Raw genomic sequence first — 21,607 nt, forward strand, 5'->3', positions numbered from 1 at the left:
TGAAATCGAGTGATTTCACTCTCCTTCGTTGATAACAACGATATTAAAAGCTAACGAGTGTTACCGTATGCAGTGGATCGCACGATCCAGTAGAGCATTGTTGAAATCGAGTGATTTCACCCTCCTTCGTTGATAACAACGATATTAAAAGCCAACGAGTGTTATCGTATGCCGTGGATCGCACGATCCAGGAGAGCATTATTGAAATCGAGTGATTTCACTCTCCTTCGTTGATAACAACGATATTAAGAGCTAACGAGTGTTACCGTATGCCTTGGATCGCACGATCCAGGAGAGCATTGTTGAAATCGAGTGATTTCACTCTCCTTCGTTGACAACAACGATATAAAAAGGTAACGAGTGTTACCGTATGCCGTGGATGGCACGATCCAGGAGAGCATTGTTGAAATCGAGTGATTTCACTCTCCTTCGTTGAAAACAACGATATTAAAAGCCAACGAGTGTTACCGTATGCCGTGGATCGCACGATCCAGGAGAGCATTGTTGAAATCGAGTGATTTCACTTTCCTTCGTTGATAACGATATAAAAAGATAACAAGTGTTACCGTATGCCGTGGATCGCACGATCCAGGAGAGCATTGTTGAAATCGAGTGATTTCACCCTCCTTCGTTGATAACAACGATATTAAAAGCTAACGAGTGTTACCGTATGCAGTGGATCGCACGATCCAGTAGAGCATTGTTGAAATCGAGTGATTTCACTCTCCTTCGTTGACAACAACGATATAAAAAGGTAACGAGTGTTACCGTATGCCGTGGATGGCACGATCCAGGAGAGCATTGTTGAAATCGAGTGATTTCACTCTCCTTCGTTGAAAACAACGATATTAAAAGCCAACGAGTGTTACCGTATGCCGTGGATCGCACGATCCAGGAGAGCATTGTTGAAATCGAGTGATTTCACCCTCCTTCGTTGATAATAACGATATTAAAAGCCAACGAGTGTTACCGTATGCCGTGGATCGCACAATCCAGGAGAGCATTGTTGAAATCGAGTGATTTCACTTTCCTTCGTTGATAACAACGATATAAAAAGATAACAAGTGTTACCGTATGCCGTGGATCGCACGATCCAGGAGACCATTGTTGAAATCGAGTGATTTCACTCTCCTTCGTTGACAACAACGATATAAAAAGGTAACGAGTGTTACCGTATGCCGTGGATGGCACGATCCAGGAGAGCATTGTTGAAATCGAGTGATTTCACTCTCCTTCGTTGAAAACAACGATATTAAAAGCCAACGAGTGTTACCGTATGCCGTGGATCGCACGATCCAGGAGAGCATTGTTGAAATCGAGTGATTTCACTTTCCTTCGTTGATAACGATATAAAAAGATAACAAGTGTTACCGTATGCCGTGGATCGCACGATCCAGGAGAGCATTGTTGAAATCGAGTGATTTCACCCTCCTTCGTTGATAACAACGATATAAAAAGGTAACGAGTGTTACCGTATGCCGTGGATCGTGCGATCCAGGAGACCATTGTTGAAATCGAGTGATTTCACTCTCCTTCGTTGAAAACAACGATATTAAAAGCCAACGAGTGTTACCGTATGCCGTGGATCGCACGATCCAGGAGACCATTGTTGAAATCGAGTGATTTCACTCTCCTTCGTTGACAACAACGATATAAAAAGGTAACGAGTGTTACCGTATGCAGTGGATCGCACGATCCAGGAGAGCATTGTTGAAATCGAGTGATTTCACCCTCCTTCGTTGATAACAACGATATTAAAAGCCAACGAGTGTTACCGTATGCCGTATATCGCACGATCCAGGAGAGCATTGTTGAAATCGAGTGATTTCACTTTCCTTCGTTGATAACGATATAAAAAGATAACAAGTGTTACCGTATGCCGTGGATCGCACGATCCAGGAGAGCATTGTTGAAATCGAGTGATTTCACTTTCCTTCGTTGATAACAACGATATTAAAAGCCAACGAGTGTTACCGTATGCCGTGGATCGCACTATCCAGGAGAGCATTATTGAAATCGAGTGATTTCACTCGCCTTCGTTGATAACAACGATATTAAAAGCTAACGAGTGTTACCGTATGCCGTGGATCGCACGATCCAGGAGAGCATTATTGAAATCGAGTGATTTCACTCTCCTTCGTTGATAACAACGATATTAAAAGCTAACGAGTATTACCGTATGCCGTGGATCGCACGATCCAGGAGAGCATTATTGAAATCGAGTGATTTCACTCTCCTTCGTTGATAACAACGATATTAAAAGCTAACGAGTGTTACCGTATGCCTTGGATCGCACGATCCAGGAGAGCATTGTTGAAATCGAGTGATTTCACTCTCCTTCGTTGATAGCAACGATATTAAAAGCTAACGAGTGTTACCGTATGCAGTGGATCGCACGATCCAGGAGAGCATTGTTGAAATCGAGTGATTTCACCCTCCTTCGTTGATAACAACGATATTAAAAGCTAACGAGTGTTACCGTATGCAGTGGATCGCACGATCCAGGAGAGCATTGTTGAAATCGAGTGATTTCACCCTCCTTCGTTGATAACAACGATATTAAAAGCCAACGAGTGTTACCGTATGCCGTGGATCGCACGATCCAGGAGAGCATTGTTGAAATCGAGTGATTTCACTTTCCTTCGTTGATAACGATATAAAAAGATAACAAGTGTTACCGTATGCCGTGGATCGCAGGATCCAGGAGAGCATTGTTGAAATCGAGTGATTTCACTTTCCTTCGTTGATAACAACGATATTAAAAGCTAACGAGTGTTACCGTATGCCGTGGATCGCACGATCCAGGAGAGCATTATTGAAATCGAGTGATTTCACTCTCCTTCGTTTATAACAACGATATTAAAAGCTAACGAGTGTTACCGTATGCCGTGGATCGCACGATCCAGGAGAGCATTATTGAAATCGAGTGATTTCACTCTCTTTCGTTGATAACAACGATATTAAAAGCTAACGAGTGTTACCGTATGCCGTGGATCGCACGATCCAGGAGAGCATTATTGAAATCGAGTGATTTCACTCTCCTTCGTTTATAACAACGATATTAAAAGCTAACGAGTGTTACCGTATGCCGTGGATCGCACGATCCAGGAGAGCATTATTGAAATCGAGTGATTTCACTCTCTTTCGTTGATAACAACGATATTAAAAGCTAACGAGTGTTACCGTATGCAGTGGATCGCACGATCCAGGAGAGCATTGTTGAAATCGAGTGATTTCACCCTCCTTCGTTGATAACAACGATATTAAAAGCTAACGAGTGTTACCGTATGCCGTGGATCGCACGATCCAGGAGAGCATTATTGAAATCGAGTGATTTCACTCTCCTTCGTTTATAACAACGATATTAAAAGCTAACGAGTGTTACCGTATGCCGTGGATCGCACGATCCAGGAGAGCATTATTGAAATCGAGTGATTTCACTCTCTTTCGTTGATAACAACGATATTAAAAGCCAACGAGTGTTACCGTATGCCGTGGATCGCACGATCCAGGAGAGCATTGTTGAAATCGAGTGATTTCACTTTCCTTCGTTGATAACGATATAAAAAGATAACAAGTGTTACCGTATGCCGTGGATCGCACGATCCAGGAGAGCATTGTTGAAATCGAGTGATTTCACTTTCCTTCGTTGATAACGATATAAAAAGATAACAAGTGTTACCGTATGCCGTGGATCGCACGATCCAGGAGGGCATTGTTGAAATCGAGTGATTTCACTCTCCTTCGTTGATAACAACGATATTAAAAGCTAACGAGTGTTACCGTATGCAGTGGATCGCACGATCCAGTAGAGCATTGTTGAAATCGAGTGATTTCACCCTCCTTCGTTGATAACAACGATATTAAAGGCCAACGAGTGTTACCGTATGCCGTGGATCGCACGATCCAGGAGAGCATTATTGAAATCGAGTGATTTCACTCTCCTTCGTTGATAACAACGATATTAAAAGCTAACGAGTGTTACCGTATGCCTTGGATCGCACGATCCAGGAGAGCATTGTTGAAATCGAGTGATTTCACTCTCCTTCGTTGATAACAACGATATTAAAAGCTAACGAGTGTTTCCGTATGCAGTGGATCGCACGATCCAGGAGAGCATTGTTGAAATCGAGTGATTTCACCCTCCTTCGTTGATAACAACGATATTAAAAGCCAACGAGTGTTACCGTATGCCGTGGATCGCACAATCCAGGAGAGCATTGTTGAAATCGAGTGATTTCACTTTCCTTCGTTGATAACAACGATATAAAAAGATAACAAGTGTTACCGTATGCCGTGGATCGCACGATCCAGGAGACCATTGTTGAAATCGAGTGATTTCACTCTCCTTCGTTGACAACAACGATATAAAAAGCCAACGAGTGTTACCGTATGCCGTGGATCGCACGATCCAGGAGAGCATTGTTGAAATCGAGTGATTTCACTTTCCTTCGTTGATAACGATATAAAAAGATAACAAGTGTTACCGTATGCCGTGGATCGCACGATCCAGGAGAGCATTGTTGAAATCGAGTGATTTCACCCTCCTTCGTTGATAACAACGATATAAAAAGGTAACGAGTGTTACCGTATGCCGTGGATCGTGCGATCCAGGAGACCATTGTTGAAATCGAGTGATTTCACTCTCCTTCGTTGACAACAACGATATAAAAAGGTAACGAGTGTTACCGTATGCCGTGGAACGCACGATCCAGGAGAGCATTATTGAAATCGAGTGATTTCACTCTCCTTCGTTGATAACAACGATATTAAAAGCTAACGAGTGTTACCGTATGCCTTGGATCGCAAGATCCAGGAGAGCATTGTTGAAATCGAGTGATTTCACTCTCCTTCGTTGACAACAACGATATAAAAAGGTAACGAGTGTTACCGTATGCCGTGGATCGCACGATCCAGGAGAGCATTATTGAAATCGAATGATTTCACTCTCCTTCGTTGATAACAACGATATTAAAAGCTAACGAGTGTTACCGTATGCCGTGGATCGCACGATCCAGGAGAGCATAATTGAAATCGAGTGATTTCACTCTCCTTCGTTGATAACAACGATATTAAAAGCTAACGAGTGTTACCGTATGCCTTGGATCGCAAGATCCAGGAGAGCATTGTTGAAATCGAGTGATTTCACTCTCCTTCGTTGATAACAACGATATTAAAAGCTAACGAGTGTTACCGTATGCCTTGGATCGCACGATCCAGGAGAGCATTGTTGAAATCGAGTGATTTCACTCTCCTTCGTTGATAACAACGATATTAAAAGCTAACGAGTGTTACTGTATGCAGTGGATCGCACGATCCAGGAGAGCATTGTTGAAATCGAGTGATTTCACCCTCCTTCGTTGATAACAACGATATTAAAAGCCAACGAGTGTTACCGTATGCCGTGGATCGCACGATCCAGGAGAGCATTGTTGAAATCGAGTGATTTCACTTTCCTTCGTTGATAACGATATAAAAAGATAACAAGTGTTACCGTATGCCGTGGATCGCACGATCCAGGAGAGCATTGTTGAAATCGAGTGATTTCACTTTCCTTCGTTGATAACAACGATATTAAAAGCTAACGAGTGTTACCGTATGCCGTGGATCGCACGATCCAGGAGAGCATTATTGAAATCGAGTGATTTCACTCTCCTTCGTTTATAACAACGATATTAAAAGCTAACGAGTGTTACCGTATGCCGTGGATCGCACGATCCAGGAGAGCATTATTGAAATCGAGTGATTTTACTCTCTTTCGTTGATAACAACGATATTTAAAGCTAACGAGTGTTACCGTATGCCGTGGATCGCACGATCCAGGAGAGCATTGTTGAAATCGAGTGATTTCACTCTCCTTCGTTGATAACAACGATATTAAAAGCTAACGAGTGTTACCGTATGCAGTGGATCGCACGATCCAGGAGAGCATTGTTGAAATCGAGTGAATTCACCCTCCTTCGTTGATAACAACGATATTAAAAGCCAACGAGTGTTACCGTATGCCGTGGATCGCACGATCCAGGAGAGCATTGTTGAAATCGAGTGATTTCACTTTCCTTCGTTGATAACGATATAAAAAGATAACAAGTGTTACCGTATGCCGTGGATCGCACGATCCAGGAGGGCATTGTTGAAATCGAGTGATTTCACTCTCCTTCGTTGATAACAACGATATTAAAAGCTAACGAGTGTTACCGTATGCAGTGGATCGCACGATCCAGTAGAGCATTGTTGAAATCGAGTGATTTCACCCTCCTTCGTTGATAACAACGATATTAAAAGCCAACGAGTGTTACCGTATGCCGTGGATCGCACGATCCAGGAGAGCATTATTGAAATCGAGTGATTTCACTCTCCTTCGTTGATAACAACGATATTAAAAGCTAACGAGTGTTACCGTATGCCTTGGATCGCACGATCCAGGAGAGCATTGTAGAAATCGAGTGATTTCAATCTCCTTCGTTGATAACAACGATATTAAAAGCTAACGAGTGTTACCGTATGCAGTGGATCGCACGATCCAGGAGAGCATTGTTGAAATCGAGTGATTTCACCCTCCTTCGTTGATAACAACGATATTAAAAGCCAACGAGTGTTACCGTATGCCGTGGATCGCACAATCCAGGAGAGCATTGTTGAAATCGAGTGATTTCACTTTCCTTCGTTGATAACAACGATATAAAAAGATAACAAGTGTTACCGTATGCCGTGGATCGCACGATCCAGGAGACCATTGTTGAAATCGAGTGATTTCACTCTCCTTCGTTGACAACAACGATATAAAAAGTTAACGAGTGTTACCGTATGCCGTGGATCGCACGATCCAGGAGAGCATTGTTGAAATCGAGTGATTTCACTCTCCTTCGTTGATAACAACGATATTAAAAGCTAACGAGTGTTACCGTATGCAGTGGATCGCACGATCCATAAGAGCATTGTTGAAATCGAGTGATTTCACCCTCCTTCGTTGATAACAACGATATTAAAAGCCAACGAGTGTTACCGTATGCCGTGGATCGCACGATCCAGGAGAGCATTGTTGAAATCGAGTGATTTCACTTTCCTTCGTTGATAACGATATAAAAAGATAACAAGTGTTACCGTATGCCGTGGATCGCACGATCCAGGAGGGCATTGTTGAAATCGAGTGATTTCACTCTCCTTCGTTGATAACAACGATATTAAAAGCTAACGAGTGTTACCGTATGCAGTGGATCGCACGATCCAGTAGAGCATTGTTGAAATCGAGTGATTTCACCCTCCTTCGTTGATAACAACGATATTAAAAGCCAACGAGTGTTACCGTATGCCGTGGATCGCACGATCCAGGAGAGCATTATTGAAATCGAGTGATTTCACCCTCCTTCGTTGATAACAACGATATTAAAAGCCAACGAGTGTTACCGTATGCCGTGGATCGCACGATCCAGGAGAGCATTATTGAAATCGAGTGATTTCACCCTCCTTCGTTGATAACAACGATATTAAAAGCCAACGAGTGTTACCGTATGCCGTGGATCGCACGATCCAGTAGAGCATTGTTGAAATCGAGTGATTTCACCCTCCTTCGTTGATAACAACGATATTAAAAGCCAACGAGTGTTACCGTATGCCGTGGATCGCACGATCCAGGAGAGCATTATTGAAATCGAGTGATTTCACTCTCCTTCGTTGATAACAACGATATTAAAAGCTAACGAGTGTTACCGTATGCCTTGGATCGCACGATCCAGGAGAGCATTGTTGAAATCGAGTGATTTCACTCTCCTTCGTTGATAACAACGATATTAAAAGCTAACGAGTGTTACCGTATGCAGTGGATCGCACGATCCAGGAGAGCATTGTTGAAATCGAGTGATTTCACCCTCCTTCGTTGATAACAACGATATTAAAAGCCAACGAGTGTTACCGTATGCCGTGGATCGCACGATCCAGGAGACCATTGTTGAAATCGAGTGATTTCACTCTCCTTCGTTGACAACAACGATATAAAAAGGTAACGAGTGTTACCGTATGCCGTGGATCGCACGATCCAGGAGAGCATTGTTGAAATCGAGTGATTTCACTCTCCTTCGTTGATAACAACGATATAAAAAATAATTTCGCTCTTCTGTATAAACATATGGCTGGCAATAACTAATAATTTGCGGATTCCTAAAAGGTAAGTGCTGCTCTGTATTAGGTAAGTTACCTGATGTCTCACTAGATGAGGGCACACTCTCGAATCGCTGGATTCCAAACATTGCGGTTTACTCTGAATTCTCTGAAGTCGTTTCAACTCCCACTTTTTCTCACTATTGGTTATTTTTGGTTCATTTTTAAGGAAGCAAATTTATTTCGTCGATTTACAAGAACACGACAAAACGGAATGATTCACAAGCCCGGCCGGCCCGCGTTCGGCGGAGACAAAAAAGCGAAAAAAAAAACTCGTTTTTTGCTTTAAACGTCGTTATCGAGAACATGATTAATGGATACTACAGTGTGTAATTGTATCAAGGACAAGCGAAGGAAAATTTTTCAAATTCTATAGAGTAAAAAAATATGGAGGCCAACGAGTGCCAAGCAAAAATATACATTTTTTATTAGGCCAGGGTGTAAACTACTAAAAACTGTTAGCCAAAAATGTCACAAATAATCGCAAAACTCATGCCAGTTAAAAATGTCAACCTCTGAATGATAAAAATATTAACAATTAATATGCTCTTAAAGTTGTTTATCGCATGTATTGCTTGCACATGAGCCAATTATAATTGTTTTCATTTTATACACACGTTTAAATTCAAAATTGCAAGACTACTTTTGTTTTTTCGTTTTTAGAAATGTACGAAATATCGAAAAAAACGTTGTTTCAATTCTGGAGTGTCTCTAGTAAGAAAAATATTTAAATAATAACATAACGAGAATGTTTCGACCAATACACAAAAACAGTGGAAATCGATTATTCAAGATATCCGTAACAAAATAAATACAAGATGGAGGAAGTGCGGCAAAATATCTGATCGATTTTTACTAAAGTATGATGAGTGGTTGCTATTTGTTTTGCTAGGGCCCCAACAGAAGATTTCTTTGAAGAAAAAGTGCAAAAAACCCTTAAGCCCTTTAACCCAGTTCTTCATAGATCAAAGTAAAAAAAGTTGAGCACTTACTAAAAGTCAGTACGGAAGAAATTACATTTGCTGCTCAAATTGCTTTAAGAAATGATGGGAAAAAAGATGCAGCTAATCTAGTCAAAGAAATCAGTACCGCAGCTCCTGCCAGAGCAACCGTTATAAAACATTGCTGTGAAAAAGATGACGCCCTAAACCCAAGACAGTATTCCAAAGACGAAGCATTAGCCATAATTTTAGATTGCAGACTAACCAAGCAAGGCTATATAAACCTACGAAAAAGTGCGATTGAAGCAGTTCATGAACTATATCCTTCTTATAAACAGATTCAGAAAGGAAAACTGAAATGCTATCCTCCCGATCCAGATGAAAATATTTTTATCAATGAAACTGGAGCTGAAATTATCGACCTTCAAGTATTGCTGGATCATACCGCCAAACGTCTAGTAAATGTACAGAAATCTGTACTTCAACAGCACGCATCAATGTTTTTTTTTTTCCGTAGCGTCACAACCCTTCGTGGGTCTTAGCTGCATCTACGACTCGTCTCCATCTGTCCCTGTCCAACACAACCTCCTTCCAGTTCCGTACTCCCAAGATTTTTACATCCTCTTCGATATTGTCCCTCCATCTGAGCCTTGGTCTTCCTAAGGGTCTCTTTCCTGCTGGGTTTTCTTCCCATATCCTCTTTACAAGACGTTCATTCGGCGATCTCTGCACGTGTCCAGCCCACCTGAGCCTTTGTGCTTTTATTTCGTTTACTAAACTCGGTCTTTTGTACATGTCGTTAAGCTCCGCATTCGTTCTTATTCGATATTGACCCGTTCTCTCATCTATTGTTGGTCCGCAACATCCTTCGTTCAAAGCGTCTTAACACTAGTTCGTTCTGCTTTGTCATTGTCCATGTTTCCGAGCCATACATTACGATTGGCTTGATTACTGCCGAATATATCCGTAGTTTTGAGTTCCTAGATATCAGTCGGGACTTAAACAGGTTCTGCAAGGCGAAAAAACATTTATTGCCCTTTTGTATTCTTGCTTTTATTTCGCTGGTGATATCGTTATCCGAAGTTATAACTGCTCCTAGGTACTGAAATTGGTTTAGGCATTCAAAATTGTGGGTGTCCATGGTTATGTTCTGTCCTATTCTGCCCCTTCCTGCTCTCCGTCCGGCCCACATATATTTGGTCTTGTCCTCGTTGATCATGAGTCCTACCTTCTTGGTCTCCTTCTCTATGTTCATGAACATTTCTTTTGTTTTAATCGTACTGCTTCCTACCGTATCAATGTCATCGGCAAATGCCAAAATCATTTCTGGGCCCTTATTTGTAAATATTCCCAAAGCCGATATTCGCTTCTTTGATGGCCATGTCCAGCACTATGTTGAAAAGCAATGGTGAAAGTCCATCGCCCTGTTTTAAGCCATTGTTAATGGAGAAAGCCTCGGTGTTGTTCTTTCCTATCCTAACTTTGGCTTTAGAGTTTTCTATGCATATCTTGGTTAGCCTTATGATCTTTTTTGGTACCCCTATGCCTTCCAACGCTTGCCCTGGTGATGCTATCATATGCTTGGCGGAAATCTACGAACAGTTGGTGAACCTCTCTGTTAAACTCCCAGCTTTTCTCTAGGAGCTGTCTTATGGTGAATATTTGATCTGTTGTTGATCTCTTGGGTCGAAACCCGCATTGGTAGTCCCCTAAGTTGTCTTCTGCGTATGGGGATATGCGTCCTCTTAGTACATTTGACAGAACCTTGTATGTTATATTTAGCAGGGTTATTCCTCTATAGTTTTTACAGGTCATCCGGTCTCCTTTCTTATGAATGGGGACGATGGTACCCTCATTCCACTCCTTTGGTAAGGCTTCTGTTTTCCATATGTTTTTCAACAGCTCTAGTATGGCAGTATCTAGATGTTCCCCTCCATATTTTATGCATTCCGCCGTAATGGAGTCCTCACCCGGGGCCTTGTTATTCTTTAATTGGTTTATTGCCCTTTTAATCTCCTCTAGCGTGGGTTCTGGCACATGCTCCTCCGCACTTTGGTATACCTTCTTCGTGTTCCCAGTTACTGTATCTTGTTTAACAGGTTTTCAAAGAATTGTTTCCATGCTTGCATTACTTCTTTTAGATCCGTTATGAGCTCGTTGTTTTCATTTCTTAAAATGTTGGTCTTTGGTATGTAACCTTTCCTTATACTTTTCACTTGATTGAAAAAGTTCCGGCTGTTTGTTAGCCCAGCTTCCTTTTCTACATTCTCTATTGTTTTGTTGTAAGCTTCTCTTTTTTTCCTTCTTATCTTTCTTTTTGTCTCCGCTCTGAGGTCGTTGAATCTTTGGACGTTTCCGTCACTTGGACACTGCAACATTTGAATTCTGGCCTTGTTTTTGGAATCTAAGGCCTTCTGGCTTTCTTCATCATACCAGTCTTTTCTTCTTCTATTCTTTGTGTTCTCGCCTAAGGCTCTTTGTGCAGCGTTGATTACTGATGTTCTGATCTGTTTCGAGTGCTGCTCTACATCCGACGCCTCTTGGGTGACATTTTTCTGTAGTTGTGTTTCCAGCTCTTTTTGGTATTCGTGTCTGCATGTTTCATCCTGGTTTAGTTTATCTGTGTTCCACCTTTTTAGTGCTGATGTTTCTTGACTTGTTATGGTTTTTTTAATCCTTGATCGAACCTTTACCCGCACCAGAAAGTGATCTGTTCCTGCATCCGCCCCTCTTTGGCTCTTCACATCTATGATGCTCCTAACGTGTCTCGCGTTTGCTATTACATGATCTATTTGGTTTCGCGTTTTCCGATCATTGGATATCCATGTCTCTTTGTGGATGTTCTTGTGTGGGAACATTGTCGAGGCAATCCTCAGGTTATTAGCCGCTGCTAAGTTGATCAGTCGTTGGCCGTTGTCGTTTGATAGCTCATGGAGACTATGTCTTCCAATATGTGGTCTAAACGCTTCTTCTCTTCCAACCTTGGCATTAAGGTCTCCCAGAATGATTAACATGTCCTGTTTAGGTACCGCACTTATGGTTGGCTCCAGTTGTTCGTAGTACTCGTCTTTGACTTCTTCATCCTTATCTTCGGTTGGTGCATGCGTCGAGATAAGTGTATAGTTGTACCATCTATCTCTAATTCTAAGGGTAGATATCCTGTTATTTACGGCACGAAAGTTCATTACCTGTCCCAGAATCTTTCCGCTCACTGCAAAGCCTGTTCCAAATTCGTGTTTGTTATCTCTTTCCCATGGTCTGAGTACTTTCCTCCGGCCACCTTATTTCCTGAAGGGCAACTACATCCATCTTATAGATCTCCATTTGTTGTATCGCTCTTTTGGCTGCGCCTGCTCTAAACCAGCTCAGTACGTTCCATGTTACGCATCAAAAAGTTAATGATGAATATTTATTTGTATATTCTCTAGTGCCAATCAAACTTAAACCAATAAAGGACAAAAATATTCTTCTATGGCAAAACGATTACTCGAGGTATTACATGCCCATAACCCTCCACAAACTGCTGTACCGTTCCACAGATATTATTAAACATTGTGTTGTGCCACGTCACAAAGATTGTCGGCGATATCGCGAGCATCATATCCAAAAAAAATCGCGCATTGCCACGAATAAAGACTTGATGCGCGTGTCCTCTGACCCCGTTATAGCCAGTTACCGACAAAAAACTGTAAGACTCTTAAAAGCTCTATTTAAAAGCCCAGAGCTTTCATGCCTTACAAAAAATGACTATTTTTCGGAGACCTGCGAAGATGACTTTGAGTGTCACTACTCAGGGTCTGAGATGGCATGATGACTAAAATTATAATTTACCTAGTGGATTTCAGGGTTAAAAAAAGTATGTTAGGTAGCAAATATATCCGGCAAACTTTATTTATAAGCGAATTCTAAGGCTTGTGCTTATCCTTTAAGTTTTTGTCTTTAGTATGATTTCTTTCTTGCTGTGTTTTTTAATAAAATAGTTATATTTTCAATAAGTTAATTTAATTTAGGTAAATAGTTCATATATTTGGAATTTGATAACTAGTATGTTTTCTTAAATACAGTTAAATTATTTCACGTGACTGCAGAAGCTTTTTGAATAAAACTGTGCAGTAATTACAAAATGTTTCCAATTTTTGTATTCTAGTTTTGGTATATCTTTAAAATATACTATATCTTAAAAATATATTATATCTTTAAAATATACTATACTAAAATATACTAATGTGGTAAGGCTGCAAAATTGAACAAAATTGTATTATTATTTAGCGGCAATGTATAGCCCCAAATAATAAAAAAAATTATGGTTTTTAAGTTACTAGAAAATAATAGAATTCCTGCAACCTAGTTTGGGCAATGGGCCCACAGTGCAGCAATAGCCATTCCCAATAACATATTTTCAAATATCTTGCACACCCTGTATGATATACGAAAACTGTAAATACAACGGTTTCGGTTTACGCTACTATTTGATTTTTTCATTTACTGTTAATATTCTACCCACAAAACCGAAAATTTTCAAAATATTTTAGATTTTTTGCCCATAAACGACATACCCCGTATGTAATTCAAAATTAAAAAAAAAATAAAACATGGGCATTTCATGGCCCATAAATTGCGTAAATAGTTTTCGAGAAAATATCGTTTTTCTGCAGTACGTAGTAATGGTCGATGAGGTCATCGCCTCTAGATTGAGCACAAGAGAGCGATTTTGCTGTATTTGCGGAAATCCGTAAGTACAAAACTTGTAGCTCTATAGCATTGTTTAACCCAGCTAGTCATATTTTTTTACGAATTTTGATTTGCCGCTATAATTTAAAAACTCTGTATATAAAGGAAAAAAATGCTTCAAATGGAAGATAGAGCTTCGGATTTTTCTCTTCTTTTAGTAAAAAAAATCTGCCGATCGGGTTAATAGTTTTCTAAAAAATTTTTTTTTTCTGGAAGCCATATAACCCAAAGAAATTGCACAAGATCGAAGTAGGCCGGTAGTTTTCAACAACAGAGGGATCACCTTTTTCGAGAATAGGATAAACTTTGACATATTTACAAGGCTCTGGATAAACACCCGTCTCAAGTATCAGGTTAAAAACGTGACATAAAGGAGCACACAGTGCGTGGGAACAGTCTCTCACGATAAAACTTGGTATGCCATCAGGACCAGCGGTAATTTTGTTCTTGAGTGCTTTGCTTGCTGACAAGACATCCTGGATAGTAAGCTTAGGTATGCTCACTAGTTCCGGATTAGAGGACACGCTTGAAGATGAACATGGATCTGGCTGGGATATGGTGTAAACGCTACCAAAGTACTTAGCAAAAGCTGCAACAACCATATTAGGCCCTTGGCATGGCTGACTAGAATAGGACATCGAGGCTGGGATTCGCGAATCTGCTGAATAAATGACCAGAAATTGGTAGGACTATCATGTATACTTAATTCAGCACGACGAAGAAAATCAGTATAGGCAATGCGTGACTGGAACTTAATTGACTTGCGTAGCGCGGTATATCTGCCAAAATAATAAGCAGATTTGTGTTGCTTGAAATTGCGGAAAGCTTTCTCCTTCTCAAATATAGTTGCGATCATTTCTTTAGTGAACCATGATGTAAATCGCCTTCGTCTCGGTGTTTTAGTGGGCGTGCAAATGGCAAAAATATTGTTTAGCATGTCGTAAAAAAATATTAGAACCCTGTCGACATCCGAGCACTCCATAACACTATTCCAGTCTGCCAGTTGGCCTTCCTAAAGTTAAATTCGGTTTGATCGTTCCTATTGATTGGAAAATTAGAGACGTGTGGAAAAGAGACTTGGAGAGAAACTATTAACGAGGGATGGTGTGGTTCCTCGTCGATAAGTGGTACTGCGTTTCTCACTATCGCAACGTCGAAATTGGCAAAAACGAGATCTAAGCAACGGTGATTTAGGTTAGTTACAGAGGTATGCTGTTTAAGATTCAATATGGCGCTGAGGTTGAGTAGGGATCTATGTCGGACATTGATATGAGCTGATACAGTGAAAGAAGGAATATTGAAGTCACCCAATAACAAAACAGATCAGCCAAACAACAAGTCCAACGACGACAAAGATTCAAAAAAGTTCTCAACTTCGAAGTTGGCAGCAGTGAGAGGAACGTATACTAAAAATACATAAAATACAAAGTAATCTAAAGAGATCTTACAGCCTAAAAAGTCTATGCTTGGAGCACTGTTGCTGATGTCGGAGGTATCCAGAATTGCGGACTCAAAACTGTCACGAACACCGAGCAGGACACCACCGCCCCTGGAGACTCCGGTTAGATCTTGCCTTCTGTCTGAGCGGTAGGCCAGATAAGAATCAGGAAAGAGTTCAGTGTCCCGAAAATCTGGTTGAAGCCAGGATTCAGTAACAGCAACGATATCATACCCTGAGGAAGTTACGCCACTGTAAAAGACATGGGTCCTAGTTCTGAGACCCCGAACGTTCTGGTACATACAGGTCAATTCTTTGGCTGGGGTGGCGGCGGAGCTGGTTTTTTTGTAGCGATAGTGGGAACACAACGGATGTATTTTAGAATCAGACTGTTTTCACCATTCGAGCGACGATGTTGCAGTTCTTCTTTAATATCCCGAATATGCTTACGTTGCGCCGGACAAAGATCTGCCTCGACTTAAATTTGGTGATTCTCAGGGAGTGTTCTCCTACTCTTCAGCACAAGTGACACGTCGCTGGGTTTAGACAGCGTCACTTTAACTGGCTTGTAGCCATTACGGTTTGGTTTACCGACGGAAACAACGTTAGTGACTTCAATCTGCGTAGACCCACTGCTGGAGAGCAGTGAAGAGATTTGAAGTGATTCAGGAATGCTTTCGTCCCGTCTCGTATGAGCAGTTGTTGGATTTATTTTCACGGAAGGAGAACGTCATTAATGAACATTTTCAAAATTTATGTGAGAAGAAAAGATATTACTATTTATAAATCATTAAATTTAAAATGTTATGTACTAATGTTTATAATAAAAAATAAATTTATGAATGATCTATACTTTTATTTAAAAAATAATACATGTTTAGATAGATATATGCCTGCCTTTTCGCTTTCGTTTTGAAGTAGTTTAAGGTTAGTTTTTAGTTTTGTTTGTTTAGTTTAGTTGGTTTTTTATTCATTTAGAAGAGAACGGTGGACTTAATGTTTATCGATTTTAATAAGACCACTGATATAAAAGTACACATAAACCTCAATAGGTATTCAGTACAGTTACAAAAATGTTTCAGTGCAACGACTGTAATAAAACATTTACTCATAAACAAGTCTCTATAGACATAAAAGATAATCTTGTTCGTCAAATTCGAAGAGAAAGTTAGATAAGTTTTTAGGCTTAGGCTCTCTTATTGTAAGGAGTGTGACAACTGGTATGTAAAAAGTAAACTTACTACCCATTTGCGTTCAATTCTCCATAGAAAAGAATTAGTCCGGAAGGAAAATGTCAAAATTATAAATTCGAAATTCAAACATAGGATCACATCTTTAACGAAGTGAAGGAAAAATTTACAAGATTAATTTTGGAGCAATTAGAAAAACACAAGTCTGTCAAGATTCGGATAATTTATTTTACAGTCAATATTAAAAATAGAATTATAACCTCCACAACAAATCTACATGAAGTTTATGACGAATTTTCTTCAATAATGAATGAAAAAGCGTCAATATTTACAGAAAATGGATCTGGATGGACCTTGGAAAAATATTGCACTTAGAAGTAAATGTAAATAAGTACAATCGGCTAAGAGAATCAGCTTACATACCTTTACCAAATTTTATATCAATATAAGGGAGCAGTTATTAATGTGAAAAATTGCCATCAATTCTGCTTTGTATGGAGTATTACAAGTGCTTTGTATCCTGCTCAAAATAATGTTGCTAGAACCAGATCATATCGAAATTTTCTATATGTTTTAAATTTTGATGGAATAGAATTTTCAGTCAAGTTGAATAATATAAAGAGATTTGAAACTTTAAATCAAATATCTGTTATCGTATATGGTTTGGAAAGTGTTTATGACGAAAATAAATTAAAATATGAAGTTGTGGGCCCTCTTCATTATACGGATATGATTTACCATAAAAATTACCAGTACACGTAAATTTGTTATTAGTTAGTGATGGTGAAAATAATCACTATTGTTGGATTAAGGATATCTCAAGATGGTATCATCTCAAATAAATAAAACAAAAACAAAAAATATTTTTGTGATGGATGTTTGATTTATTTTACATCTAATGAGAAATTAGAGAAACATCAATTGGTTGCATGACTGCAACCATTTAGTAACAAGAGTTTCAACTAATGAAATAAAAATTAATAAATACGGACAAAATGTAATATTGTTTGAAAATTTTCAAAGATCTTTTTGTAATTTATGCAGATTCTGTCATTTATGCAGATTCACAAAACGATGGGATACCTTATACAAAAAATACATTTAAACATGAACCATTCACCACTTTCTTCAAACAGGCTCTGTTGTAATGAGAGTTGAATTCGAAACAAATACAAATGTTAAGAAAAATACTTCAGTTTACTGTCTTATTCTACATCATAAGTTAATTAGCTATAATCCCTTAACAAAAATAGTCAAACAGCTTTAATACTATGAAACAAGAACATTTTTGGTCCAATCAGCATTATGCCTACGGTATTACAAGAACGTCTTCGTTTCACTACGCTATAAGACTGAAACAAACCAACAATCTCCTGCCTATCTCTAAAAAAGTACCCAAGAGATCATGTATGTATTTTGTTTCCTTATTCAGTTTTCAACGAATCTTTGAGTCTCCAGTGAACTATCTATGTTTTGGTTTTTATAGATATTAGTGAAAATAGGGGGTTAAAAAATATTGTTTTTTAAGAAATATTTATTAATTTGTCTTTTTTTTTTCGCGGCGAGACGTATAAACCGACATTTCCACATCGTTGGGTTGATGAACAACGGTAGGTTCTTGGAGAGATTTTTCTTGGACCGTCTCAGCAAAACGTAGAATGTTTTTATCATTTTGATCAACCACTGTTTCTTCCACTCCTCATTATTAGATTCGGAAGATATTGTATCAATAATTTCTATGAATTCTTCCAGCTGATGGGCGTTAATATCTTCTGCATTTTGTTGCAAAGTGATGGTTTGGAAAATTTTGATACTTGGTCAGGAATACATTTTTTTATAAATACGAATTTTACGAGAATATACTAGATGAATATTGGTTATTTACATATGCACTTATATATATATATATATATATATATATATATATATATATATATATATATATATATATATATATATATATATATATATATATATATATATATATATATATATATATATATATATATATATATGTGTATATATATATATATATATATATATATATATATATATATATATATATATATATATATATATATATATATATATATATATATATATTTGTCGTCTTTAATCCAACGGAAACCATTTATTCAAATAAAAAAAAACTTTTCCACCTTGAAACGCATCCGTTGCACTGAATATTATGTAACGTAGATTTGTTTAACGTGTAATAACGCGAAGAAGACATTGACCCACTTCTTTATAACAACTTTTTCCGAAACGCATCCGCTGATAATTATGTAAAGCAGATTTGTTTTAATAAACTTTAACGATTATCGAAGAAAAGAATTTAATTCTGTGTACCTAAACGAGGAAATTTGTTATCGATGTTATCGAAAGCGAAAGTGCAGCACAAAGTATAACAACAAACGCTGAATATTATTTAAAATAGGTTGTGTTTTAATAGGTAAATAAAATAAACATCGACTTTCACCTACTCCTCGAAAATTAACAAGGAAAAATTGCTATTGTTTGCGGTGTACCCTTGTTTTTGGTTTTACTGAGGAGTGGTGGGTTTATTGGTCGGTGAGGAGTGGAGGGTTCATTGGTGGATATTTGGGTGGGGTGAGGAGTGGAGGGTTCAGTGGTGGCGATTTGGGTGAGGTGAACAGTGGGGTGTTCAGTGAACATGATCTGGAACCCGCAAATCTATCCTACTCTCACGCTTCGAAATCGGCGATGCATGCGGTATTTATAACGGTGCTCCATCTGTGGGAGGGGAACCGGCTCCGCCCACCGAATTATCGCGTTTGATTATCGTTTGCCACATATTGGATCAATGCTGAACGTCGTCTCTCGTATTTCGATGTCCGGACATTTCTATCTCGCTGGCCTCTCCTATAATCCTGGTCCTGAAATCAGAAATGTTAGCTAGTTGTTTACAATCTCACTTGGCATCTTCAATGCTCGCGCTCCGAAAACACTTCGAACAGTGTTCATATAGTGTCATCATCATATATATATATATATATATATATATATATATATATATATATATATATATATATATATATATATATATATATATATATATATATATATATATATATATATATATATATATATATATATATATATATATATATATATATAGGTGACAAAGAAAATCGTTTTTGTTGTAAATAAAAAAAGTGCTCAATATTAGGTTGTTAATAATAGTGAATTGTAGGTAACAGTACACACCTGCTCCCGAAAAAAATGTCCTACGGTATCGAGAGCAAAGAGTGGTACGACGAGTTGAAGGGCAAGGGCCACAAGTTCGGCGGCATCTGGGACTTTTCCAAGAAAGCGTTGATACTCGTCGATCCCCAGCTGATCAAGGACGTGCTGACTAAAGTAATTTTCCAAGTTTTCGCGGCGCATGACGCAAAAAGGATTTTCGTTTTTGAAATATAAGGCTTTCCTGAAAATTTCTATTTGTTGACTTATGGAAAAGTTCGCAACCTCTCCTTCCGGGTGAGGTTAAAAAATTATTCACTCCCAGTTTTATTGCTTTCGATGGAATATCGTAATTTTCGAAAATACATAGGTGCATACAAAAAAAATTGCCTTGGTAAGTTGTCCTGTTTAAAATAAGACCGGCACTAAACTTACAGTCTGTCCAAGGAGGAAAGATCGGATCAACTATACTCGAGCATCAAAAATATATGTATGAAAAGCTTTTACACTCATACACTCATAGTTGCTAGAAGAGCATTGCAAAACGCTATATTTGAAAGATTATTTTTAGTTTTATTTAAACGATAACGAGGCACCTGCAGAAGATGAAAATTTCTTGTAGAAAAGTTATGAATGTCTGAATATAAGATATTGAAGATTGAAGGTACATTACTCGAAGACTAGAAAAATAAGCTCCACATGATTCGCGGTAATTGAGATTTAATATAATTCTAATTTCCTTTTTTTTAGTCTAAAGACCCTTATTGCGTGGCTAGAATTTCCCCATAGTGTAACTGCATAATATATTTTAGACTGGAAAGTTTTTGTATTTTTTGTGAGGCTCCAGCTCAACCCCATCAGCGAAAAGTGTGCATTTGATGGGAATGCAAGGAAATCGTTTATGTAAACAATGGAGAAAAGTGGCCCGGGGGCAGATCCTTATGGGACTCCATGTTTTAGATTCAAAGTGGATGAATCATTCCCGTTCAGGCTAACAAATTGTGTTCGATCTTTACAATACGATTCAAAAAATTATAGTGTGGATTGAGAGAAATCGATAGTTGACAATTTGCTCATCAAAATTTTATTTTTGCAAGATGAAAAGAGACGCCCCAATAGAACTCATAGTACTATTTAAAAATCTTCTAGATCCATCACATTCTGGTTGTTTATAAATCGAACCTGCTGACGTTTCGCAAAACATCCTGTTGGCTTCTTCAGAGCATAACTTTAACTGACTAGCATTCTACTCTGTACCTTAAGATTGTTTGATTGCTTAAAGATTCGTATAGATTCTTGAAATTTTCTTTGCTAGAAGAATTTGATTGATTGATCCATTGATTTCCTGTAACGAATTCCGTTTGAGATACCAGGAGTTTACAGCAGAATGGATTAAAAATATCAACTAGGCTCAAAGAGACTTAAGATTACGACAAATATACTCATCAGCAGTTGACGAACGCGATCATGAAACCGGACATTAAATCTTATTTGATAAAATTAAAATTCTTACATTCAATCAATTCTTCTACCACCAAGAAAAATCCTAATCCAAATTTATAATCAATCAAACAATCTTAACCGCGACCTTTGACCAATATGGGAATCAGTCATCCGAGATAATGTTTATGCCCCTACTTTAGCTCTGCCCCTTTCAAACAGTAGATAAGCGGATAGAGAGCCAGTTTCAAGTTAAGCTCTGAAAAAGTTAGTAAGATGATTGGCGAAACGTCAACAAGTTTGAATTAGAAACAACTGAAGCAATAGTATTACAGTACCTGCGGAAATTTCTTTGAACATTTATACTTAGAGAAATATTGGCAATTGTTATAAATGTACTGTTCGTAAATGGACAATATATACCAATTCAAGGGGCATTAGTGTGACAAGGAGAAGCAAATATAAAGGATGATGAAGAATATATCGGCTTTAGAGCGGGAAGATCT

General features: G+C 38.6%; 1 protein-coding gene across 2 annotated transcripts in view; it reads left to right on the forward strand.

Moving 5' to 3' along the window:
• Positions 1–21,607, forward strand: part of LOC132706309 (probable cytochrome P450 6a23) — a 94,773-nt gene that overhangs the window by 38,285 nt on the left and 34,881 nt on the right. For both annotated transcript variants that reach the window (XM_060677576.1, XM_060677577.1), the window contains one exon: positions 19,672–19,838. In XM_060677576.1, the coding sequence (XP_060533559.1) occupies positions 19,672–19,838 (167 nt within the window). The remainder of the gene's footprint in view (positions 1–19,671; positions 19,839–21,607) is intronic.

Source organism: Cylas formicarius, unplaced genomic scaffold (assembly GCF_029955315.1).
Source record: "Cylas formicarius isolate icCylForm1 unplaced genomic scaffold, icCylForm1.1 PGA_scaffold_8__14_contigs__length_24414737, whole genome shotgun sequence".
Lineage (NCBI taxonomy): Eukaryota > Metazoa > Arthropoda > Insecta > Coleoptera > Brentidae > Cylas > Cylas formicarius.